Raw genomic sequence first — 26,624 nt, 5'->3', positions numbered from 1 at the left:
TGCAAGCAACAATAAAATGAATGATCTGTTAAAAGTATAGTAGTAGTGCAACATTTTGTTGCACAAAGTCTTGACGGTGGGCCGCAAACAACTGTCTCACAGCGTCGGGGACCCGGATTCAATTCCAGCCTCTGGCCACTGTCTGTGTAGCGTTTTCACATTTTCCCCATGTCTCTAGGTGCTCCAGTTTTCCCCCTCAATCCAGTGATGTGCAGGTTAGGTGAATTGGCCATGCTAAATTGCCCATTGTGTTCAGGGATGTCTGGGTTTAGTCAGGGGTAAATGAAGAGTAATAGGGTAAGGGAATGGGATGGATGGGTTATCAGAGGGTCAGTGTGCAATTGTTGGGCCAAATGGCCTGTTTCCACACTAGGGATTTTATGAATACTGTCCAAACTCATTACCTCTAAACAAACCTTAAGTTAGTGCATCATTTACTTCAAGTGGTTATGAAGACATTTGGTACTCGCCTTTTATTAGCTGAGGCTTGGAGTTTAAGAGCAGGGAGTCGATTCTGAAACTGCAAAAAAAGATTGGATAGGCCACAGCTAGAGTATTACATGTAATTCTGGAATCCACATTATAGGAGGAACGTGGTTGCACTGGAGAAGATAATGATGAGATTTACTAGGATGCTGCCTGAGGTGGAGGGTTTCATTTATGAAGAGAGATTGTTTTAATTGGAGCAGAGGAGACAGAGGCGGATATGACTGAGATGTGTAAAATTATGAAAGGCATAGATGGAGTAGTAGATGGGAAGAACCCTTTCCCATGGTGGAGGGATCAGTAAATGGAACAGGCACGTTGGGCTGAAAAGCTTTTTTCTGTGCTGTAGATCTCTGATTGTAACCAGTGCACCTCATTCAAAGATTATATTAGTTGTATGAAAAGGTGAAGAATAGACGTGTAAGAATGATGCTGGTGTTGAGAGGATGTGAAACAGTTAGATAAATTTTGGCTAAGTTCTCCAGAATACATCAGTTTAGGTTCGGATTGTTGGACGTGTTGAAGACCCCAATTAAATGCATTGAAAGATAATTTCCCACAGTTCCTGGATCACGATGCAGGCTAAGTCGACAGTGAAGAAGGATATCTAAGACCATAAGACATAGGAGCAGAAATTAGACCATTAAGGTATTGAGTCTGCTCTGCCATTCAACCACGGCTGATCAGTTTGTCACCTCCATTCTCCTGCTTTCTCCCCATTATCCTTGATTCCCTTGATAGTCAAAAACCTATCTCTCTGCCTCAAATATACTCAATGATCTGGCCTCTACAGCCTTCTGTGGCAATGAATTCCACAGATTCACCACTCTCTGGCTGAAGGTGTTCCTTATTTTCATTCTAAAAGGTCTTCCCTTTCCTCTAAGGCTATGCCCTCGGATTCTAGTTTCTCCTACTAATGGAAAAATCTTTTCAACATCCACTCTGTCCAGGCCATTCAATATTCTGTATGTTTCAATTGGATACCTCCAGGACCATTCTTCTGAATGTCTTCTGAACACGCTCCAGGGCCAGTACATCCTTCCTGAGATATGGGACCCAAAACTGCACACAACTCCAAATGTGCAAAGAGCTCTTGATCAGTTGGGTCAATGGGCTGAAGAACGGCAGATGGAGTTTAATTTGGATGAATGTGAAGTATTGCATTTTGGTAAAACAAACAAGGGCAGGACTTATTTAGTTAAAAGTAGGATCTTGGGTAGTGTGGTAGAACAGAGTTACCTAAGGGTTCAAGTACATAATTCTTTGAATTTTGTATCAGATTTAGACAGGATGGTTTAGAAGGTGTTTAGTGCACTTGCCTTCATTGTTCTAACCTTTTTGAATGAGATTTGGAACATCATGTTAAGATTGTACAGGAAGTTGGAGAAGCTTTGTCTGGAGTACCGTGTGTGGTTCTGGTTGCCCAGTTATTGGAGGGTTATTATTAAGCTGGAGAGGGTTCAGAAAAAAAAAAATCAGGATTTTGCTGGGAATGGAGGGTTCGAGTTAACAGGAGAAGCTGGGATTTCTTTAATTGGAGTGTCGGACATTGAGGGGTGACCTTTTATAGAGGTTTATAAAATCATTAAAGGGGTATAGATGAGGTGAGCGACATGTGCTTTTCCTTCAGGTTGAGGATTTGAAGAATAGTGGGCATGTTTTCAAAATGAGGAGAGAGATTTAAAAGACACGAGGGACACTAGTGTGGTTTGTATGTGGAATGAACTTCCAGACGAAGTGGTGGCTGTGGAAAAAACATACAAGATGGCTAGATCAGTCGTGGTCTTAACGAGTGGCGGAGTAGGCTCGGCGGGCCAAATGGCCTACTCCTGCTTCTACTACTATGAATCTAATAGCTCATATCCTCTAATCGGGGCAGCATCCTGGTAAACCACTTATGCACCCTCTCCACATCTTTCCTGTGATGTGGCAACCAGCGTGGCCTGTGCAATGTCTTACATATTTTATGATACATATTTATTGAAAGACTCCCTGTTTCACCAAAATCTATTTACAATCTACTGCAACAAAGTAACGCTCCATTGCAGGCAAGACAGCATTGATTGAGACCTCACCTTATGGCTGCCTAGTTCAAAGTCACCTGAAACTGGATTCACTTGGTTAACAAGCAGGGGGCTGGGAGAACACAGCAAGCCAACATTTTGGGTGTAACCATTCTTCAGCACTAGGGGTAGGTGTAAGGGGAGCATCTAATTAAGATGCTACCGGAATTTGGTTCTTGGCTGTTAGTGTCCCGCCAACAACTCGGGTCCTCCTCGTGCCACCTTCGTGATTGACTCAGTTCCTGTCAGGCGAAGGAACAGTCCTCTTCTGTTCTTTTGATGGTCAAAGTGATTTGCCTACACAAAAATCACTTTGCTCCACAATTTTGCCAACTTACCTGATGTGCCAACATCTTCTTATAATGTTCTGTTTCCATTGATAGTACTTACAAAGCCTCCCATCTTGAGGTTATAGGCAAGCTTATCTATGTGGACTCCTGGCCCATCAACTTGGTTGTTAGGAAATAGTGAATATTTGAGGTCCAACAGTGATGTTTGTGGTGTCTGTCTTTTCTGCCAATTTGAGTCCCTGTCCATTTTCCATACCAACTGTCTCCTGCTAGTCAAACCAGTTCCCTAAGCAGGTCAATGATTTTCCCTCAGTCTGGTGGGTACCGCATTTGTTAACAGACTCATGCGAGGGATTTCATCAAGTGCCTTTTCAAAATCCATATTGAAAACTTCCACAGATATTTTGCCGTCCATCATTTTAGCCACCCCTTCAAAAAAAGGTTTTGTCAGGCATCAGACCCTTTACAAATCAGCGCGAGCTCTCAGATCAGCAGAAAGATTCATGACACCTTCTATTACAACGCAGAGGTCGAACTTATCTGTTATTTAAAACCAAACACCCAGCAAAGCTCGCCTTGCCTCGTAATTGGTTTAAAATGTAAGTGAGTGACAGAGAGCTCCTAAATTCCATAATTAAAAAAAATTAACAATTTACTTTTTCTAGCTCTAATAGTGAACATTAAACAAAAACTATTTGCAAATCCAAGACCCCTCTTTTTCTTACTACTTACTATCTGACCCCAACTCTATACAAATAATATGCTGTTCCAATAACATACTTAGTAAACATTACATTGACTTAATCTCAAGATGACAGTGCCTGGTGTCTTTGGTGTTTTGACTCTTCCAGCTGCTAATCTCCCTGGGTCATCGTCTTCTTTTTTACTGTGAGAATGTTTCACGTGAAAAGATACCTTTTTCTTAGATTGTCCTCTAATTTCTTTGAGGACAAGATGTTAGGTGGGCAGTTAGCTGTCCAGCTCTACAGCAGTTGCTCACTTTTCAATGGTAGTTGCTGTCCCTTAATTTTCAAAATACTGTTTTTCTATACACCCATGACACATTAAGTTTTTATAATTTGATTGGTTTCCAGGTGTCAAAACAATAAAATTTAAATTACAATGGCTTTTGGTATTCTGGGCATAATTTAAACTAACTGGTTAAATTCAAATTGTTGTCAAAACCACCAAATCTCAGAGATCCATTCAACAGCCAATTGTTACATCTGGAACAGCCTGACCTTTAGCTCGCAACTGTGGCTGTATTTTAAATTCAGAAAAGCACTTTCTATCGTCGTGACCATACATATTTCGATTTTGTAACACTACCGTTAATTACAGGCTCCAGTAATTCCCCAACAATGAACATTAGGCGACTGGCCCTGAATTCCCTGGTTGCTCTTTCTCATTTTGCTTCAAAATATGCATCATGTTCCAATCTAATTGAAGGGTTCCCAAAGAGAGTGAAATTTCTAACATCATAGAAAGCATGTCTGTAATGTCGTTAATGACTTCCTTTAAAGCTGTGGCCATCGATCAATCAATTGTGCAACTGTTTTCTTCCTTGTTATTAAATTGAGCGAGTCCTATCTTTGACTGCAAGGCATACTGCCAACGAACGTTCTAGGAGAAAGTGAGGGCTGCAGATGCTGGAGATCAGAGCTGAAAATGTGTTGCTGGAAAAGCGCAGCAGGTCAGGCAGCATCCAAGGAGCAGGAGAATCGACGTTTCGGGCATAAGCCCTTCTTCCTGTTCTCCTGTTCCTTGGATGCTGCCTGACCTGCTGTGCTTTTCCAGCAACACATTTTCAACGAAAGTTCTAGGCAAACTCTGAATTTGTGACCTTTCTGACTTCTGCTGGCCTGCTTGTCTCCACCTATCTGAAAGGGAAATCCAACCAATAATACCATTATGCTATTGCAGCATGCTTGTCCTGTCTCCCATTTTATACTCTGCTCCATGATTATTCCTTAATATTACCCCCAAAAGTCCCCACTCTCTGCTTACTGCTTTTTCATTGTCCAAGTTTAATTTTCATCTTTTATTGTTTTTAGCCTCTTGTCCTTGTCAACCAAATTCGCACAGCTTCCTTTGAAAACTTGTAACTGAGTGGATGTTGTTTTGCATGTTCTGACTATGAGCGGCCTTGTTTCTACATTAGCTATCATCTTTTAAATGTGAGTTTGCACTTGTTGGTCATTCAGTTCCTCCCTCCTATTTTATGCATTTATTTGGTTCACTTACCTAATACTTTGCATTTTATGACAAGAGCATTTGAGTACCAGAGCAAAGAAGCCTTGCTTCAGTTGTAAGGGACACTAAGACTACTGCTGGAGTATTGTCTGAAGTTTCTATTCCCCTTGCCTGAGGAAAGACAAACTTCCCACACAAGGAGTGTAGTGGAAATTGGGACAGTACTTTTAGGAGTGCTCAAAGAAATGGAGGCTTTATGTTCCACAGTTTACAAGAATGAGAGGTGAGCTGAATTTTGTAAACTCTCAATGGATGGATGTTTCTTCAGGCTGAGGAAGTCTGGAGGAGAAAGTGAGGACTGCAGATGCTGGAGATTAGAATAGAGAGTGTGTTGTTGGGAAAACACAGCAGGCCAGGCAGCATCCGAGGAGCAGGAGAATCGACATTTCGGGCATGAGCTCTTCATCAGCCCTTCACCATTTCTGATGAAGGGCTTATGCCTGAAACTGTGATTCTCCTCCTCCTCGGATGATGCCTGCTGTGCTTTCCTAGCAACACTCTCTAGATTCTGAGCAAGTCTGGAACCGGGAGCACATCCTCAGAATAAGAGGTAGTCCACTTTGGATGTGGAAGAATTTCTTTGTTTAGAGGGTGGTGAATCTTTGAAATTCCCTACTCTAGAGGGATGTGGAAGCTCAGTTATTGAATATGTTCTGCTGTGGATAAATTACACTAGTTACCTTTTTTTTAATTTGGATACTGATTAAGAAATCTCAGTTAATCAAATATTGAAACAATGATTTAAACTTTATTGCATGTAGCAACCAAACTAAGACCCCTCAAGTAAGCAAGTTCAGCCTCACAACTTAACTTGGCTATTATCTAATCAACAATGGAATTTAGCTACAATTTCAACTAACTATGTCTTTCTCTGGAAGCGTCCAAGATTTGAGCCACGTGCAGTGCTGTCCAAGTTCTGCTAATTAAGGGTTCTAGTGTTTGGAGTTTTACAGACTTTTGTGCTTCAGGTATACGATGTGATATTATCGATGATTCTTTTAGAGTCTTTCGTCCAAAATATTGCAAGTTTGCAGCTTGCTGCCCGATCAGACTTGCTCCTTGTCACATTTAGCCTTTAACTGTCAGTTTTGAAGATGTAGCTTTCTCGCAGATAACTCCTTAAATGTTTCTGCAGGGCAGTCATATGTTCTTGTGACAGGCCAATTATCAAGGAGACTTCAAGCCATTTTATTCATGTAGGTTTGACTTACTTTTTTTGCTGGACATGGCAAATTCGAGCAAAGAATTGTTCGAATTCGCACAGAAACAGGCCCTTGGGCCCTCCAAGCCTATGCCCATACATTTTTGCTCTTCCATACGAAAAATGTCTTCACTTACAGGATCCCTCTATTCCCTTCCTATTCATGTATTCATCCACGTGCTACTTGAATGCTGCTGTTGTGGCTGGTCCCACCGCCACCTCTGGCAGCATGTTCCAGGCACTCGCCACCGTCCTATGGGAAAACTTGCCCTCACATATCTCTTTTTTTTAAATCCCACCCCACACCTTGAACCTGTGTCCCCTAGTAATTTACCCCTCCACCTTGGGAAGAAGCCTCATACTTTCCACTCTATCCTTGCCATTCAGTCTTTATAAGCTTTTATCAGGTAACCCCTCCACCTCCTGCATTCCAGTGAAAATGAACCCAAACTTCCTTCATAGCTAAGATCACCCCATACCAGGCAACATCCTGGTAAATCTTTCTGTGCCCTCTCCAAAGCATTCACATCCTCGTGGTAGTGTGGTAACCAGAACTGTGCGCAATTTTCCAAGTATGGCCTAAACAAAATTCTGCAAAACTGCAGCGTAACTTGCCCATCCTTATATCCGATGTCTTCTCCAATGAACGCAGACCTTTACTTTTTTAACCACTGTAAATACATTAAACTTCTCCATCATTTCCTTTTGGATATCCTCACATGCCAAGGTGCCAGGCTATCCAATCCAGCTAAATAAAATTTGAAAGAACTGCACATGCTGTCACTCAAAACAAAAACGGAAGTTGATGGAAAGGCTCAGCAGGTCTGGCGGTATCTGTGAAGAGAAATCAAAGTTAACATTTCAAGTCCGGTGGCCCTTCCTCAGATTTCAGTTCTGAGGAAAGGTCATTGGACCCAAAACATTAACTTTGATTTCTCTTCACAGATACTGCCAGACCTGCTGAGTTTTTCCAGCAACTTTCATTTTTATGTCCAATTCAGCTGTCCACATACCAGTCTTTTTCCCAAGTACTGACTGACAGCAAGTATGTCATACCTCTTGAATATGATCAGTTTATGTAGATTATTCTGGATTTATCCCCCCCCCCTCTTCCAATCCTTGGTTAAAAATCACACAACACCAGGTTATAGTCCAACAGGTTTAATTGGAAGCACACTAAAAAAATGTTTTGTGATTTACACATGAAAGAAGTGAAACTATCACTGTATTCTAACAGATGGAAGGCTTAACAGACAATCAGTTTTTCAATGTATAATTTCAGTTACATCACACTGTCAATTTTTGCTATAAATTCTGTGTTACGATTGAGCCCTCCACTATCACCTGATGAAGGAGCGTCGCTCCGAAAGCTGGTGTGCTTCTAACTAAACCTGTTGGACTATAACCTGGTGTTGTGTGATGTTGAACTTTGTACACCCCAGTCCAACACTGGCATCTCCAAATCTTGGTTAACATGTGTATTATTAGATACATTAATGCCACCTGAGGCATGGAGCAAAAGTTCCACTCAGTGTTTTGAAGAGAGATTAGTCAGACTGGGGTTAATTTTCTTTCTAGCCGATTGAAAAGGGGATGTGATTGAGATGTATACATTTACGAGAAGCAAAGATGGGTACAGACATAGATTTGGTGGCACAGTTGCCCAGTGGTTAGCACTGCTGCCTCACAGTGCCAGGCACCTGTGTTCAATTGCAGCCCCGGGCAACTGTCTGCACGGGTTTCTCCACATGCTTCGGTTTCGTCCCATAAGATGTTCCGGTTAGGTGAATTGGCTATGCTAAATGCCCATAATGTTTAGTGATGTGTAGGTTAGGTGCATTAGTCAGGGGAATGGGTCTGGTTGGGCTACTGTTCAGAGGGTCGGTGTGGACATGTTGGGTCAAAAGGTCTGTTTCCACAATGAAGGGAATCGATGATTCTGTGATAGGTAGACAGGAAGGAACTTTTCCCCTTTGGTCACTGGATTATTGACCAGGGCCGTACATTTAAGGGAGGGGACAGAAGGTTTGGAGCAGATGCGAGAGAAATTTTTTCACCCAGAGTGTGATGGGCATCTGGAACTGACTACCTGTAAGAATGGTAGATGTAGAAAGCCTCAAACTTATTCTTCAAATGAATGATATTATGTTACTGCCGAGTTGAAGGCCTCATAGTATTATCACTAGACTATTAATCCAGTAACTCCACTAGTGTTCTGGAGACTTGAGTTTGAATCCTGCCATGAATTTGAAACCCGAATTTCTGGAATTAAGAAGTTATTGCCATAGTGTTAAGGGTTTAGGTGGAGAGGAATTTGTGTGTACAAGAAAACATATGTGGATATACCTATGAGAGAAGCTGCAAAACTTGACCTATCCTTGGGAAATAAGGCCAGGTAGGTGACCGAGATATCAGTGGAGGTGCACTTTGGGGCCAGCATCCATAATTTTATTAGTTTTGAAGTAGTGATGGAAAATGATAGACCAGATCTACAAGTGGAACTTTTGAGGAAGGCCAATTTTGATGGTATTAGGCAAGAACATTCAAAAGTTGACTGGGAATAGATGTTAGCAGGTAAAGCAATGGCTGGAAAATGGGAAGCCTTCAAAAATGAGATAACAAGAGCCTAGAGACAGTATGTTCCTGTTTGGGTGAAAGGCAAGACTGGTAGGTGTAGGAAATGCTGGATGACTAGACAAATTGACGTTTTGTTTAAGAAAAATAAGGAAGCATGTCAGGTATAGAAGGCAGAGATCGAGGGAATTGTTAGCGTATAAAGGCAGTCGAAGTATATTTAAGGGGGAAATCTGGAGGGCAAAAAGGGGACATGAGATAGCTTTGGCAAATGGGGTTAAGGAAAATCCAAAGGGATTTTATAAATGCAATAAGAGCAAAAGGGTAACTAGGGACAGAATAGGGCACCTCAAAGATCAGCAAGGCAGCCTATGTGTGGAACCGCAGGAGATGGGGCAGAAATGAGTATTTTACATCAGTGTTTACTGTGGAGAAGGACTTGGATGGTATGGAATGTGGGGAAATAGATGGTGATGTCTTGAAAAATGTCCGTATTGCAAAGGGGGAAGTGTTGGATGTCTTAAAACACATGTGGATAAATCCCCAGGACCTGATCAAGTGTACCCTACAACTTTGTGGGAAGCTAGGGAAGTGATTGTTGGGTCCCTTGCTGAGATATACTTGTATCATTGATAGTCACAGGTGAGGTAGTGGAAGACTGGAGGTTGGCTAATGTGGTGCCACTATTTAAGAAAGGTGGTAAGGAAAAGCCAGATAACTGCCAATGAGCCTGACATCAGTGGTGGGCAAGTTGTTGGAGGGAATCCCGAGGGACAGGATTTACACATTTGGAAAGGCAAGGATTAAATAGCAATAGTCAACATGGCTTTGTGCTTGGGAAATCATGTCTCTCGAACTTGATTGAGATTTTTGAAGAAGTCACAAAGATGTATGGTGAGGGCAGAGTGGTGGATGTGAGATATAGACTTTTGTAAGACGTTTGAAAAGGTTCCTCATGGTATACTGCTGAGCAAAGTTAAATCTCATAGAATACAGAAAGAACTAGCCATTTGAATACAGAACTCGTTTGAAGGTAGAAGACAGGGTGCTGATGAAGAGTTGCTTTTCAGACTGGAGGCCTGTGACCAGTAGTGTGCCACAAGGATCAGTGCTGGGTCTGTTGCTTTTCATCATTTATATAAATGATTTGGATGTGAACATTGGAGGTACAGTTAGTAAATTTGCAGATGACACCAAAATTGGAGGTGTAGTGGACAGTGAAGAAAGTTACTTCAGTACGACGGGATCTTGATCAGATGGGCCAATGTGCTCAGGAGTGGCAGATGGAGTTTAATTTAGATAAATGTGAGGTGCTGCATTTTGGAAAGGCAAATCGGAACAGGGCTTGTGCACTTAATGGTGAGATCTTGGGGTGTGTTGCTGAACAAAGACCTCTGAGTGCAAGTTCATAGATCCTTGAAAGTAGACTTGCAGGTAGATAGGACAGTGAGGAAGGCATTTGGTATGCTTTCCTTTATTGGTCAGTGTATTGACTTTAGGAGTTGGGAGGTCATGTTGCGGCCATACACGACATTGGTTCGGTCAGTTTTAGAATATTGCGTGCCATTCTAGTCTCCCTCCTATCGGAAGGATGTTGTGAAATGTGAAAGGGTTCAGAAAAGATTTGTAAGGATATTGCCAGGGTTTTGAGCTACAAGGACAGGCTGAATAAGCTGGGCTGTTTTCCCTGGAGCATCAGAAGCTGAGGGGTGACCTTATAGAGGTTTATAAAATCATGAGAGGCATGGATAGGGTAAATAGACCAGGTGTTTTCTGTGGTGTGTGGGAGTCCAGAACTAGAGGGCATAAGTTTAGGGTGAAAGGGGAGAAATTTAAAAGGGACATAAGGGGCAACTCTTTTACACAGAGTGGTTTTGTGTGTGGAATGAGCTGCCAGAGGAAGTGGTAGAGGCTGGTACAATTACAGCATTTAATAGGTATATGAATAGGAATGATTTAGAGGAATATGGGCCAAGTGCTGGCAAATAGGACCAGATTAAGTTAGGATTTCTGGTCGGAATGCATGAGTTGGATCAAAGGGTTTGTTTCCATGTTGTACGTCTCTGTGATTCTGCTCCAGACCGTGAATACTGTCGATTGACAACAACAACTCATCTGGTTCACTAATGTCCTTCAGGGAAGGAATCTGCTATCTTCACCTGGTCTGGCCTTCATGTGACTTCAGGTGTGCAGTAATGTGGTTAAGTCTCATGTGCCCTCTGAAATAGCTGAGCAAGCAAGCCATGCAGTTCAAAGGCAATTAAGGATGGGCAATAAATGCTGGCCAGCTAGCGATGCCCACATTCCATGAGTAAATAAAAAAAAACTTGACAAGTGCTACAAAATGGAATTTGCATTGTTGGCATCAGAGATCCACAGTACAGAGACAGATGCTTCATGCCAACTAGGTATTCTAAATAAATCTAGTTCTGTTTGCCAGCACCTGGCCCACATCCCTCTAAGCCCTTCATATTTGTACTGTATACCCATCCAGATGTCTTTTTAAAATGTTGTAACTGTACCTCTTCTGGCAACTCATTCCATACACACACTGCATTATGCATGGAAAAAGTTGCCTCTTCGATCCTTTTTAAATCTTTCCCCTCTCTCACCTTAAACCTATGTCCTCTAGTTTTGGACTTCTCCACGCTTCCACCCTGGGGAAATGACCTTTTCTATCCATGCCCCTCATGATTCTATAAACCTCTATAAGGTCACGCCTCTGCCTCCGATGTTAAGGGAAAATAGCCCCAGCCTATTCAGCCTCTCCCTCCAGCCCTGTCAACATCCTTATAAATCTTTTCTAAACTGTTACGTTTCACCACATCCTTCCTGTAGCAAGGAGACCAGAATTGCACACAGTATTCTAAAACTGGCTTAACCAATGTCCTGTGTAGTTGCAACATGACCTCCCAATTCCTATACGTAACGCACTGATGAGTAAAGGCAAACCAAACACCACCATCTTCACTGTCCTATCTACTTGTTAGGTCGTTGTTTTGACTGGTACAGATGTGATGGGCCAAAAAGCCTTTTTCTGAGCTGTAGCTCTCTCATTATATGACCCTTCTGTGTTGTTTTGATATCACTTCCTGGGACGTTAATATCTTTGGCAAGGCCAGTATTTGTGACCCATTCTGAATTGCCCTTGAGAAAGTGATGGGAAGTCTCTTTCTTAAAGCTCTGCAGTCACTGTGCTGTTGTAACACCCAGGGGAAAGTGAGGACTGCAGGTGTTGGAGATCAGAGCTGAAAATGTGTTGCTGGAAAAGCGCAGCAGGTCAGGCAGCATCCAAGGAGCAGGAATCCTGAAGAAGGGCTCATGCCCGAAACGTTGATTCTCCTGCTCCTTGAATGCTGCCTGACCTGCTGCGCTTTTCCAGCAACACATTTTCTGCTGTTGTAACATCCACACTTGCTAGGAAGAGTGTTACAGGGTATTAACCCTGCGACAATGAAGTGATACTGATTTTCCAAGTAGGGATAATACGATGGAATTAAATCTGTTTTTCTTGACTGTTGGAGGTCAACATCCTGAAATTCCCTACACTAAAAATTCTGGGCATTATGGCATCATGTTCAAATAATGATCAAAATCAGTGAGTGGCAAAACTAGCTTCTTTATTCAGAAATCGCAAGTGGCACAAGTTCAAGGTAGCAATAGAGTCCTGAAATACAGTTCTCACACGAGCCTTTTTATGCACAGTTCTTACCATAGTAATGGAATTTTAATATATGTTACATTGTTTTATCTATGGAACACAAAGGTTTGAGGGGCTTCTGTCCTGGGAGACAGGAGATAGGTTAAAGCGTGTCAAATGCTGGCTGCTACTTCTGATAGGATTGAGTGTCTGTCCAGTCTGCTTGCATAATTAAGAAGTGTTAGTCCTTCTGTCTTTTAAGTTAGTGAATAAGTGCTCTAAGTTAGAAATTGTACCTGTATCTAATAAAAGAATAAAGATTAATAAATTGATTATCGCAGTTGGATTGTGAGGTTTGTCTACTATTTGCCAGTGTGAGTTTCATTCATTCATGTGATTTCATGGAAGCACTGCTTTTGACAGTTTCTTAAAGGGATAATGGCCCAGTTTAAAAGATATTTTAACAAGTACATACTAATTCGGGAAACTGTTTGTCCTGTAATCTATTCAGGTCTGAGAGACGGTTGATAAGGGCTAATTAATGTTATAATCTTTCATGGAGACTTGATGGCAGTCATGATATTGATCTGTATGCTACACTTAGTCAGAGGTAGCAAGGGCCGATAAGGTGTGAATGGGCTTGAAAAGGCTGTTTTGATTAGACAAAATTTTAAAACAAAACTTTCTATCTTATGATAGTAAAATATACTACAGAACTGGAGTTTTATTCATGAATGAATGAAACAGTGTTCGAGTAGGGAGTTATGCATGAATGAAACATGAACGCAGTATTCGCTTGTGAGTGGGTTAGTAAAGGAGTTATTAATACTGGGTTCCCATTCATTCATGAATATAGCGAGCAGGTGAGCGGGTTAAAGGTAACCTAAACCACAACATCTCGCAGCGTACCTTGCCCTACATGGACTGCGGTATTTGAGTGTCTCATTAGCACCTTCCCTTGGGCAGTTAGGGGGAGGTCAATAAATGCTGGCACAATCAGCATTGCCAACATGTTGGGATAATTTTTTTTGAAAAAAGAGGACTTGCCCTCAGATTCAAGGTAACTGCATCAGAGGCATTAAGGAGGCTAATCTTACAATCACAAACTCCCACATATTTCAGTTCAGACAGACATTGGTCTCCCTTAACTCAGTCTATGCTGAAAGCATGTTTCTTTCAAATTCTTATTTTGTTTTGTTTCTCCCTCATCCTTCCTGCTACAAACATTAACAGGGGACAGATATTGAAGGTAATTTGTCTTATTGGCATGAAGCACTTGCTAAATATTCAAAGCGGATGGCCTCACTGCACCAAATACTCACACTTTCCAAACCCCCAACTTCCTTCACACTCCAATAATTTCCTGGCCTCTGTTTGTGATGATTTTGTGTATTTTCTGTCAGTTATGGCTACAATCTACCCAACTTCTACCCCTTTTGGTAAATGCCAACAGTTCTTGCAGAGGGAAGCGAGAGTTGACCTTAGGTCACTGACCTTCCACAAGAACGTACAGCCCAGTGGCTCAGTGGTTAGCGCTGCTGTTTCACAACACCAGGGACAGTGGTTCAATTCTAACCTCGGGCGACTGACTGTGGAGGTTGCACATTCTCTCTCTGTCTGGGTGGGTTTCTCCCGGGTGTTGCGGTTTTCTCCCACAATCCAAAGATGTGCAGGTTAAGTCAATTGTCCACGCTAAATTGCCCAGTGATGTATCCAGGGATGTGCAGGCTAGGTGGGTTAGCCATGTTGGCAATTCAGGAGCAGAGGTTGTCTGGACAGGCCATTCGATGGGCTGAATGGCCTGTATCTGCACGGTGGAGATTATGTTTCTGTGAAAAGCTCCCTTTTCCATTTGTAGATGCTACTGCTGCTGTGTGCCATCTGTGCCAGACCATCCTGCTCCACTCTCCCTGCGTCTGACTCACCAGCCCTTTTTTGTTACAGCAGCTGGCCATACTGGCAGTAGGGGAATGGAGGTTAGGGGAGGGTAGTAGGGTAATCGCTAGATTGTTCATCCAAGAGACCCAGGTAATATTCCATGGACACTGGTTCAAACTCTGCCTTGGCACATGATGGAATTTTTTTTTTAAAATCCAGAATTAAGAGTCTAATGATCATTAACTCAATGTTGACTGTCAGACAAATCCAATCTGAATCACAGATATCCTTAAGGGAAGGAAACTGCCATCCTTACCCAGTCTGGCCTACATGGTGTGGCAAGGTGGTTCAGTGGTTAGCATTGCTGCCTCACAGCACTAGGGACCTGGGTTCGATTCCAGCCTCTGGCTATTGTCCTTGTGGAGTTTGCACACTCTCCGCGTGTCTGTGTAGGTTTCCTCCGGGAGCTCCAGTTTCCTCCCACAATGCAAAGATGTGCAGTTTAGGTGCATTAGCCATGCTGAATTGCTCAAAAAGTTCAAGGATGTGTGGACTAGGTGCATTAGTCAAGAGAAAATATAAGGATAATAAAGTGGGGAAATGGGTCTGGGTGGGTTACTCTACAGAGGGTTGGTGTGAACTTGTTGGGCCAAAGGGCCTGTTCTACACTGTCGGGATTCTATGACATGTGAGGCCTGACCCACAGCAACACAGTTGATTCTTAACTGCCTTCTGGGCAATTGGGGATGGGTGATAAATGCTGGCCTAGCTGATGATTCCATCTTGCAAGTGAATTAAACAAAGCAACTAAAATTCAGGTGGTGAGATCTGGAACTAATAAGGTCATTAACAAGCAATAATCCCTTTTAATCGGCAATTTGCTAATGCCTAATGAGAACTTCACCTCGACGCCTGGAACGTAGGTAGAAGATGCAGCAAGTTCTTCCGAACATTGCTGAACGTAGGGGGAAAGAAAAATAAACAAAGCAACTAACTCGGGTTCCCGGCTCTTTCCGCAGGACAAGCTGGCGCAGAAACCAAGGAACCCGCTGGGCGGTGGAGAGCGCCCGCTTTCCATCCAAGCCCCCACCCAGATGGAGCAGGAGGCCCTGGACATTGTGGAGATCTACAGCCGGAGGAGCATTGAGAACGGCGAGGCTGGAGGCCAAGTTTCACAGGGTGCCTTCTGCATTCCTGTAGCCACTCGTGATTCGCTGAGGCGTGGCGTCGGAAGCGCGGTCGCCCCGGATTGGTGGGGAGGGGGGTGGGTGGGTGGCCACTCCGTGCAGCTATTTCTTCCCCTGGCTCCCGGGTGCCCGCTGACCCCCTTCTCCCCTCTCCCTTTTTCCTCCAGGTCTGTCCCATTATCTGGGCTTGGCCGGGCACGAGATGGAGGAGCGCCCCCTGATGGGAGAGGTGCCATCATCAGCTCCGTCCTTTCAGTACCACAACACGGAGATCAGCATGGCTGATGGGAGAGAGGGCGAACTCCAAGAGTCCTCACGCGGCGAATTGTTCGGCAGTAGCGAGCAGGAGCTGAACATACTGGAAAGGACACTGCAGGAGACAGATGGCCACAGGGCCAGCTCCGACTCCAGCTATGCCGAGGAGCACCGAGACGCGGAATTGAGTGGCCCGGCTTTCAAGCGTAAGATCTTCCACGTTCACCACCAACTGCTGGAAGCCTTGGACAGTTTGTCTCGGAGCTGCCTCACCCTATCGGAGAGTGTTGAAGACTCTGCTTCCATACTGTGTGGCGTTCTGCCTCAGGGTATCACCACCCTGCAGTCTGCCATGGAGCACATGGTTAGCTCAGTGGAAGCGGCGGTGAAGCCCCCCGTTCTGGAGCCCATGGCACCGGCCTTGGCCTCGTTGATCGAGGCTCAGACCAGTGCCATCCAGGCCCTGGCCTGCACCATCTCCTCAGGCTTGGAAAGGTTGGGAGCGCGCATCGACCGTGGCTTCGGCCGCGTCACCGGCCTCCTGGAGTCTGCCCTGCCACCGGCCAGCGGGGGCACCGACGAGGCCCGGGCACGGGGCGGTGCGACGGGAGTGGTGCGGTCCTGCCCCCCTCGGGACTCCAGCGCGTCCACACCTTCACCGCATCCCCAACCGCCCACTGCCCCGGAGGCAGCGATGGTACCTCCACCCGAAGCCAGAGCCCCTCGTGCCCGGGCTCTTCGAGATCGCCGACCGTAAGCTCCTCGCCAGCCCCGACCGAGTACCAGTGCCACTTATTTAAGAGGGAGATGTTTGTTGGGGGGAGCAGACAGGCGAATTGGGGGGTGTTGCAGAAATCACCTTTTTGTAGAAACACTAAAAGGAGCAAAGAAAGCACTTCCGAACCAGAATGCAAACTCCACCTGGGTGACCGTGTTGGTTCACAGAATTTATATGAATCAATAAAGTGTTACCCAGTTTGCAGCCCTGCCTTTGTCTGCTGGGTGCCTGTATTGGTGACGAAGGACATGAGAATGTCTGACATTAGGCGCAGTAGGGTGCTGCTACAGTCTGGTCTGTCAGTTAAAAGCTCACTGCAAAGTGGCCCAGTGGGACCAAAGTTTGCCCAATGGCAACAAACAAGCTTATGGTCAACTTGGGAATGGGAAGGACTGCTTTCCAACGAGCTTCTGCTAGACTCATGCTGGGTTCTTCGCTGTTTGTATCAGTATCCGTGATGTGGGTTTCATGTCGGGTGTGTAAGCTTAGGAGAATGTGACATATTGGTAATGTGTCCACGTGGATAGAGCAATGAAGAAGGCTTTTGGCACACTGGCCTTCATCTGTCAGGGCATTGAATATAGAAGTTGGGATGTTATGTCGCAGTTATACAGGATGTTGGTGAGGTCGCACTTGGAGTATTGTGATCAGCTCTGGTCACCTTGCTGTAGGAAGGACATCATTAAACTGGAAAGCGTGTGTAAGAAATTTACAAAGATGTTGCCAGGACTCAGTGGACAAGCGAGGACTTTTTTATTTTAAAACGTAAGAGGCTGACGGGAGATCTTATAAATTTCCATAAGATCATGAGAGGCATGGATAGGGTAAGTGTGTTCAGTCGCTTTCCCAAAGTTGGGGAGTCAAGGACTGGAAGGCATCAGGTTAAGTTTAGAGAGGAAAGAATAAATGAGAACCTGAGGGGCAACGTTTTGACAAGAGAGGGTAATAAACATTTTGAATGAGCTGCCAGTGGAAGTGTTTGAGGCGGGCACATTTAAAAGACATTTGGACAAATACATGGATAGGAAAGGTTTGGAAGGATATGGGTCAAGTGCAGGGAAAAGGGGTTAGCATTGACATTTTGATTGGTATGGACCAGTTTGGCCCAAAGGGCCTGTAACTGTATCAGTCCAACGCTACAGTGACAACATGTTAAAAGGCATCTGGATGGTTTCATGAATAGGAAGGGTTTATAGGCATATGGAGAGGAGGAGAACTTCTTCAAGGTAGCCATCCTTGGCAGAGGATTCACAGTGAGGTTAAATTCGAATAGATGAAAGTGAGGGCTGCAGATGCTGGAGAATAGTCGAGAGTGTGATGCTGGAAAAGCACAGCAGGTCAGGCAGCATCCGGAGGAGCAGGAAAATGATTGATTCCTGATGAAGGGCTTTTGCCCGAAACATCGATTTTCCTGCTCCTTGGATGCTGTCTGAACTGCTGTGCTTTTCCAGTACCACAGTCCTGTCTCTAATCTCCAGCATCTGCAGTCCTAACTTTCACTTAGAGGCATATGGGTCAAGTGCTGGCAAATGGGACTAGATTCTGTTAGGATATCTAGTCAGCATGGACGCGTTGCACCAAACGCTCTGTTTCCGTGCTGTACATCTCTAATTCTATGAATAATCAAGAAATCAATCACAGAATTGTTACAGTGAAGAAAGAGGCCATTCACCCTGACATGCTTCTATTACCTAGTTACCATCTTCTGTTCTTCTTCCCATTTCCCTTTCTATCCAAATCTTCACCCTATAACGCTAATGCTGTGGAGACACAGCTTCAACCCCCACTACGGTGGAAGTTAAAATTAATTAATAAGTCTGAAACACAAAACCAGTTTTGGAACTATCATCAGTAGTTCTAAAAGCCAAACTGTGAATATGCTTTCTTGAGGTTTGCCATTCTTATCTGGCCTATGACTCCAGAGCCAAAGCAATGTGGTTACCCTCTCAAGCGGTTTCGCCAACCACAGTTTGGGGTCTGCAACAAACACTTGCCAGCGAAAGATCCCAGCCAAGATCAAAGAGAGAAAACTTAACAAAAATGTTGATGGATGATAAAACAATTGGCCACATAGCTGCTAATAAAGCAGAAAACTGCACACTGCAGCAAGTGGATTTGTCCGATTTGGCAGAAAAAGGGCAAGTGAAAGTTCATCAGGAGGAGTGTGAGCTAATGCACAGACACTGCAATTATTTTGGAGCAGGAAGTGCAGCAGATTTGAGAACACCACCACGTACTATGTCCAATACAAGTCATACACCATCCAGACTTGGAAAAACTACGCCATTGTTCCTTCAGTGTCTCTGGGTCAAAGTCCTGGATGTTACCCTCCCCAATAGGTCTGTGGGTGCACATACAGCAGATGTACTGCAGCAGTTGAAGAAGTTAGCCTACCAATAATTACTCAAGGGTAGTTAATGACAGACAATATGCTTATGCCACCCAAATCTTATGAATGAATAAGAATGAAAAGCAGATTTGGTGCAGTAACATCAGGGAATGTTTTTTTATTTCAAGAGGAATAACATGAAATTGTGACAGCAGAGAGAACGGGGGGTTGAAAGGGTGGTGTGGTATCAAGCTTGCTTCATACTTCCATGGACATTCATGCAAGCAAGTGTCCTCGTTTGTTATGATCTGCCTATGCTGCTCACAAATCAAAACTTTTCACTGTACCTTGGTACATGTGACAACAATAAGTCAAATCAAATCATAAAATGTATACAGAATAGCCAATCCTTGAGGTCACTTGATATTCAACACTGTGTAGTCTCGTTTCTAAAGGCAATATCTGTTTATATTTGTGTATTTTTGTTCGTGGACTAAATTTGAAAGAAAAGGATTGAATGAGGAATTGTGGCACTTTCTCAAAATCAAGTTACTGAATTGTATTGTAAGTTGTGCTTACGCTGCTGATCTGTTCAAGCAGGAGGGAGGCAATTTAGAGACCGGCCAGTCCAGGGACTATGTGCAAAGTGAGCTTTGGCTGGCAACTGGCTTTGTCAAGTTGTGGATTCCTAAGGCCATGAGCATGACAACAACTAACTGGCTCTAGGTAGGTTGAAGAACTTTCCGTGTGTGAACAATACTGGCAGAAGCCTTCAGACTGCTGCAGGGACAAAGTAGTGTGTCTTTCTAACAAGTAAAATTGCTAAAGACCGAAGAAAGGTACTTTATGTTCCATCACTAGTAGATCGGAGACTTTGCAGCTAATGTACCGATTGCCTCTGCCTCCTGTGAAGAAGTGGAAAGAACCTGGAAGAAAGCGATTAAAGAACAGAAAATTCTGGCAAGCAAAAGGATCTCCTCCGTGAATGCTATGGGGTTTTTCCTGACAATATGGGCTATTGAAACACTTACCCAGTTTTTGTTTCTTTATCCACTCCATGCATAACACTATTTTCTTCCATTTCTCTGTGTGTGTGTGTAGAGGGCTCTTCAGAAGGGAGAGTTATATGTTGACAATTTATAGTTGTTCACCTGTGGTTACAATCTATTTATTTGTAATAATAAGAATCCTTGTTACATATAGAAACCTTGTCTGTGTTTTCTGCTAGCCTGAGTCTATCTTCTCATTACTTTGTGTACTTCGATAAACATGTTAAGCCTCCAGGAGTAGTGAGGTGTAACATACTCGAGACCCCAAAGCTATAGCTAGTGTCGTTTGATTTGTTTTTGACCCCATCACAACATATGTTCAGCAGTAGGAAGACAGTCCTCACCAGTCCTATTACAGGGAAGCTGATAGGCTAGTGGTATTGTCACTGGACAACCAAGTAATGGCCTGAGGACGTGAGTTCAAATCCTACCACAGCGTGAGGTGGAATTTGAATTGAATAAGAAAACTGGAATTAAGAGTCTTATGATGACCATGAATTCATTGCCAATTGTCAGGGAAAATCCATCAGGTTCACTAATGTCCCTTAAGAATGGAAACTGCCATCCTGGCCTACATGTGACTGCAGATCATTGACTGCTTACTGGTTAGTTGAACTGATCGGCTTTGGAAGGTATGTTTTTAACAGGTTGTCAGCCTGTGAATGCTTTCAATAGGCACGATGGTCGATGTTATCGAAGGGAGCGCTTACTGCTAAGCCATGCTGTAGAAGCCAATACAGCACTCTACCCACAAGAGTGGCCCAATTCAACAAGAGTTGGGCATGGCCTGAGCCACCAGGATGGAAAAAAATACAGAGCAGCCTTTACAAATGCATGCAACACCAGGGTACCACTGACTGAAAGTACAGAGGGTGTCACTTGCCTACTCTGTCAGATGTTGGAACCAAGTTCAACTAATGTGTGACCATAGGCTAAGAAGCAGGTGTTTTAATGTCTGGTATCCCGGCAGCAGTCACAAACTTCTCCTTCAGGGTTTTCTCTCTGCCAATAACACACAGAGAACAGGGGGAGTGTATTCATCCCCTCAAGCTTGCTCCACTATTTACTACAATTTTGACTCATCTGATAGTAACCTCAAATCTACATTTCTGCCTACCTCTCACATCCTTTCACCAGCTTGCATATCAAAAAGGTCACCCATCTTGGCCTCAGAAATTAATTAAAGGTACTGTTTGCCCCACCTTTCAGGAAGTGACGTCTATAGATTTGTGACCTTCTGAAAGAAAGAAAAGGCAGAAGTGTAGAATCCCTGCAGTGTGGAAACAGGCCATTAGGCCCAACAAGTTCACACCGATCCTCCAAAGAGTAACCCACCCAGACACATTCCCCTACTCTATTACTCTACATTTCCCCTGACTAATGCACATCCCTGAACACCATGGGCAATTTACCGTGGCCAGTTCACCTAACCAGCAGATATTTGGACTTTGGGAGGAAACCAGAGCACCCCACACGACACTGGGAGAATGTGCAAACTCCACACTGACAGTCACCTAAGTCTGGAATCAAACCCAAGTCCCTGGCACTGTGAGGCAGTAGTGTTAACCACTGAGCTACCATGCCACCCGGTGAATGTCTTCTGCACTCCCTCCATGCAATCATATGCTTCCTGTAATGTGGTGACTAGAAAGGTACACAGTATTCTAAGTGTGGACACTCAGACGTTCATACCACTCCAACATGACTTCCCTGCTTTTGTAATCAATGCCATGATTGATAAAGCCTAGTGTCCCATATGCCTTTTTCACCACCCTACGAACATATCCTTCTGCCTTCAGAGATCTATGGACAAAGACTCCCAAGGTCCCTTTGTTCCATAGAACTTCCAAGTGTCATGTCATTCATTGAACACTCCCTTGTCCAGTTACTCCTTCCAAAGTACCATGTCACACTTTTCAGCGTTAAATTCCATCTGCCACTTATCTGCCCATTTGACCATCCCACTTCTATCTTCTTGTAACCCAAGACACTCAACGGCACTGTTAACCACCCATCCAATCTTTGTGTCATATGCAAACTTAATAATCCAATCCCGCACTGTCATCTATGTCTTATATAGAAATGATGAATAAAAGGGGACCCAGCATAGATTCCTGTGGTACAGCACTAGACACTGCCTCCAGTCACTAAAGCAGCTTCCTGTAATCACTCTCTGTCTTACAACTGAGCCAATTTTGAATCCACTTCATCAAATTATTCTGGATCCCATGTGGACTTGACTTCTTGGTAAGTCCCTTTGTGGGACATTGTCAAAGGCTTTGACACCACCCTCATCTACCAACATGGTTACCTCAAAACATTCAATCAGATTTATAAGGCATGATCTCTTTGACAAAGCTATGCTGACTATCCCACATCATCTTACTCCTCCAAGTGGAGATAGATGCTCTCCTTCAGAACTTTCTCCAATAGTTTTCCTTACCACTGGCGTGAGACTCACTGTCTATAGTTCTCAGTCTTAAATATCAGAACCATATTAGCTGTTCTCCAGTTCTCTGCTAAGCCCACCATGGCCAGAATGGAACTAAAAGTTTGGGTCAATGCCCTGCAATCTCCTCCCCTGCCTCCAACAGCAGTTTGGGACACAATTAATCTGGACCTGGCGATTGGTCCACAAGTCTGCCAACACATCCAATACCTTGTTATTCACATCAATTTTCTCAAGCACCTTGTAGTCTCTGCCAATGGGCTCCTAACCTTCATCCTCATTTTCTTGGGTAAAGACAAATAAGAAGTGTTGGTTCAAAACTCTACCAATGTCTTCTGGCTCCACGCACAGATTGCTCTTATGGTGTCTAATGGACCCCATTCTTTCCTAGGTTGTCCTCTTCCTCTTGTCATAGAATATAGTGAGACTTTCCCTCCTTTTACCAGACAAAGCTTTCTCACATCCCCTCTTTCCTAGTTGATTTCTTAAGCTCCACCTTACACTTTCCACTGATGCCTGTACTGATTTGTTCCCTTTGTATCTGCTAAAAGTCTTTATTTCCCTTCTCGTTGTATCCTGAATATCTGTAGTCATCCATGGTTTTTTGGGCATGCTACTACTTATCACCCCAGAGGGAACATGTTGGGCCTGTATCCTCCTTGTTTCCTTTTTGAACGCCTCTCCCACCACAGCCCTCTGTAGGACACTGGACAATTAGACAATGTTTCAGAGATGGAAATTATTGATTTTAACAATGACACAGATATGTCACCAGAAGTTTCTCCTATGAAATCTTAATATCATATTTGACCAAACTGTCAGATAGTACCCAAAGGCAAGGAACATGTCGATGGATTCTAATTAATGGAATAGCTTTAGGTTCTGCTCATCTATAGGCTCTAGAGGTCTAAATCAGACATAATTTCTAAGGGGGGCTTACAGGATAAATGCACAGATGAGATTTCTCTCTGTCGACCAATCTAGAACTGCGGGGTTGAAATTTAGGGATCTCTCATCTAAAACAGATAGGAAGTGGAATATCTTCTCTCAGAGGGTCATTAACATTTGGTATTCTCTTTCCCAAGAAACAGTGGAGAGCTATGTCATATTTAAAATTGTTGTAGACATTTTTTGATTGATGAGGGATTAAAACTCATCTCTAGCTTAATTAGTGAATCCTTATTTTTAAACAGTGATCCTTAGTTGTAGTTTCTCCCACCACAGGAAATACCCCCCTCAATCCATCCTGCCAAGAACCCGTCAGGACTTTTTGTTTGTTGTTTCAATCACATAGCCTCTTAATTTTCCAAACTCATAGTGGATTCAAGCCCAGCTGGACCAACCTTCCTTCATAAGATAACCTACTCATTTTAGGTATAGGTCTGGTAAGCATATTCAATGTATTCATATTATAAATAAGGTGACCAAATACATCTTGCAGTACTCCAGATGTGGTCTCACCAATGCCCTGTGTAACTCGAGCAAACTTCTGTATTCAATTCCCCTCACAGTAAAGCTAGCCTTTCAGGTATCATGTACTCAGCACCCAAAATCCTTGAACCTCAGAGCTCTGCCACCTCTACCATTTAGATAGAATTTTGACTAAAACTGGACATTATCACATTTTGCCACAGGGTACTCCAATCACCAGATCTTGCCCACTCCTTTCCTTTCATGTACCTATCCAAATGTCTTTTAAATGTTGTAACTGTACCGGCATCTACCTCTTCATCTGGCAGGTCATTCCACATTCAAACCACTTTAAAATTGCCCCACAAGCCCCTTTTAAATCTTTCTCCCAGGAGATTAGGAATACTGCAGCAAGTAACTCACCTCCTGCCTCCTCATTGCCGATCCTGCTTGGTTTGTATCACATCCACTCCCTCCTGCACTGATGATCAGTTGCAACAATGTGCATTATAACCAAGGCTCATCTGACAGCATGTGCCAAATCCATGACCGCTTCCATCTAGAAGGGCCAAGGCAGCAGATACCTGCAAACACCATTACCTCAAAGCCACCGAGCAACCTGAATTGGAAATATATCATTGTTCCTTCAGTGTCGCTGAGTCAAAAGCCTGGAATTTCCTCCCTAAGGACGATGGGTCAACAGACAAAATGTGGATGGCAGCAGTTCAAGGACAACTAGGGATGATAAATGCTGGCCAGCCAGCAACACTCAAGTTCCACAAGTGAGTAAAAAAATAATAAAAGCAATTTGGGTACACAGAAAGTTGCATGAAAGGGCATGTTCGTGAACAAAAAAAAATCTGATTTTGTGAAATTGATTAAGGGTTTTAAAAATGCTATGGCACCACAAGCAACTATCTGCTTCAAAACAGTGCCATTGGATACTTTGTATCCATCCAAAGAAGCAAATTATAGAACTAGTACAGCCACGGACATAAGCATCCATTCACATGCCTGCTGGGCCTCAGAAGGAGCAATTCACACACTACTGCTACAACATCCTTGTAAATCTCTTAATCCCTTTTGGTGTTGCAACATTGCAAATTCTGTAATAAGGTGACTGTGCTACACAAGGTACTTGGGTTTTGGCTGAACTACGGTTTGATGTTGCCCCAGCATGGCCTTCCTGCTCTTATATTCCGTGCCTCAGCGAATCAAGGAAGGGAAAATGGAGCCTCATTGTAACGTCTTAAATTCCAATAGATGGAGGAACAGAACAGAAATGAGGCTTTGAGTGGAGCACTCCCAGAGAGCCATGCCTGAGAACCGAGTGATTGGAGAGTAAGGTCCAGAGTGGAACTGTGCACTATTGTTCTGTAATTAATGATCCCTGATTATTTTACATCGACCATCCCCAAATTCCCTGATTATTTTACCAGTACAGTATCAATGATCTAGAAATGTGAGTTCACATTGCAAACTTGGTACCTAGCATTTGAAATCCATAGCAACAAAAACAGAAATTGCTGGAAAAGGTCAGCAGGTCTGGCAGCATCTGCAAAGAGAAATCAAAGGTAATGTTTGGGGTCCGTTCTAAGGGTCATTGGATCTGAAACGTTAACTTTATTTTCTCTTACTGCCAAACCTGCTGACCTTTTCCAGCAACTTCTGTTTTTGTTTCTGATTTACAGCATCTGCAGTTCTCTTGGTTTTTATTTTGAAATCCATAACTCTGTTTTCTCAGGCAGGATCGAAGATGACTCACTTATATTCCAGTTTGAAGAGCTGGCTGTTTTTGATTCCAATGCAGGATCTACAAACTCAGCGGATGACTTCATAGGAGTGTATCAAAGTGGGAAGATGCAAGAGATTCCTCAAGGTCAGTGTGGAATTCCTTACTGGCATTGACACTTCTTCTACACGGATGATAGTGATATGCTGATTACTCATTAGGGTGACCCAGACAGGCACAAGCTGTGCACTTATCTCAGGACGACCAAGAATGAGGATGTTGCTAAAATGCCACACAAGCTTATTTATAATGGTGAAGCACCTCCCATCAGTAGGGTCATTTGTCTCTTGCAAACCCCTTCCTGTACGTACCTACCACCTCCCTCCTTCTATTGACCTCCTCCTCATCCTGTCTCTCTTAGGGTAACAAGATCGATATCGAGGCATCTGAATTGCACATTATATAAACACATTGCTGTGGGTCTGGAGTCACATGTAGGCAAGATGAGGTAAGGAGAGTAGTTACCTTCCCTGAAGGACATCAGCGAACCTGATACATTTTTTAGATCAGCAATCGATTCAGGGTCATCATTTGACCCAGAACACTTACTTATGTGAGCAATTACAGAATGATCAGAGAGAGGGTAGGGACAATGAAAGATAGTGGAGGCAACTTGTGTCTGGGGTCTGAAGAAGTATAGGTGGCCCTAAATGAGTTTTTTGCTTCAGTATTCACTGGAGAGAGGGATTTTGTTGATAATGAGATCACTGTGGACCAGGTTAGTCAGCTTGAAAAGATTCACATTAGAAAAGTGGATGTGCTGGAAATTCTGGGAAGCATTAAGATAGATAAGTCCCCAGGGCCAGACCAGATATATCCAAGGTTACTACAGGAAGCACGGTACGAGATTGCTGCACCACTGGCGATGATCTTTGCATCCTCACTCTCCACAGAAGTAGTACCAGATGATTGAAGGGAGGTGAATGTTGTTCCTCTGTTCAAGAAAGTGAATAGGGAAATCCCTGGGAATTACAGACCAGTCACAGTCTT

The 26,624-nt window shown here is 43.6% G+C and overlaps 1 protein-coding gene across 1 annotated transcript in view; it reads left to right on the top strand.

The window, feature by feature from the left end:
* The window catches only part of LOC122544159 (uncharacterized), a 33,923-nt gene extending 11,418 nt beyond the window's left edge, over positions 1 to 22,505 (top strand). Inside the window, exons 2-3 of the mRNA XM_043683190.2 lie at positions 15,405 to 15,564; positions 15,740 to 22,505. Coding sequence (XP_043539125.2) covers positions 15,405 to 15,564; positions 15,740 to 16,584 — 1,005 coding nt within the window. The 3' untranslated portion in view covers positions 16,585 to 22,505. The remainder of the gene's footprint in view (positions 1 to 15,404; positions 15,565 to 15,739) is intronic.
* The last annotated feature ends 4,119 nt before the right edge of the window (positions 22,506 to 26,624 follow it).

This window comes from Chiloscyllium plagiosum, unplaced genomic scaffold, assembly GCF_037043375.1.
Source record: "Chiloscyllium plagiosum isolate Xiang-an unplaced genomic scaffold, Cpla_swu_hap1 HiC_scaffold_38, whole genome shotgun sequence".
Classification (NCBI taxonomy): Eukaryota; Metazoa; Chordata; class Chondrichthyes; order Orectolobiformes; family Hemiscylliidae; genus Chiloscyllium; species Chiloscyllium plagiosum.
The sequence above is the reverse complement of the archived record's forward strand: the minus strand, read 5'-3'. Positions and strand labels throughout refer to the sequence as shown.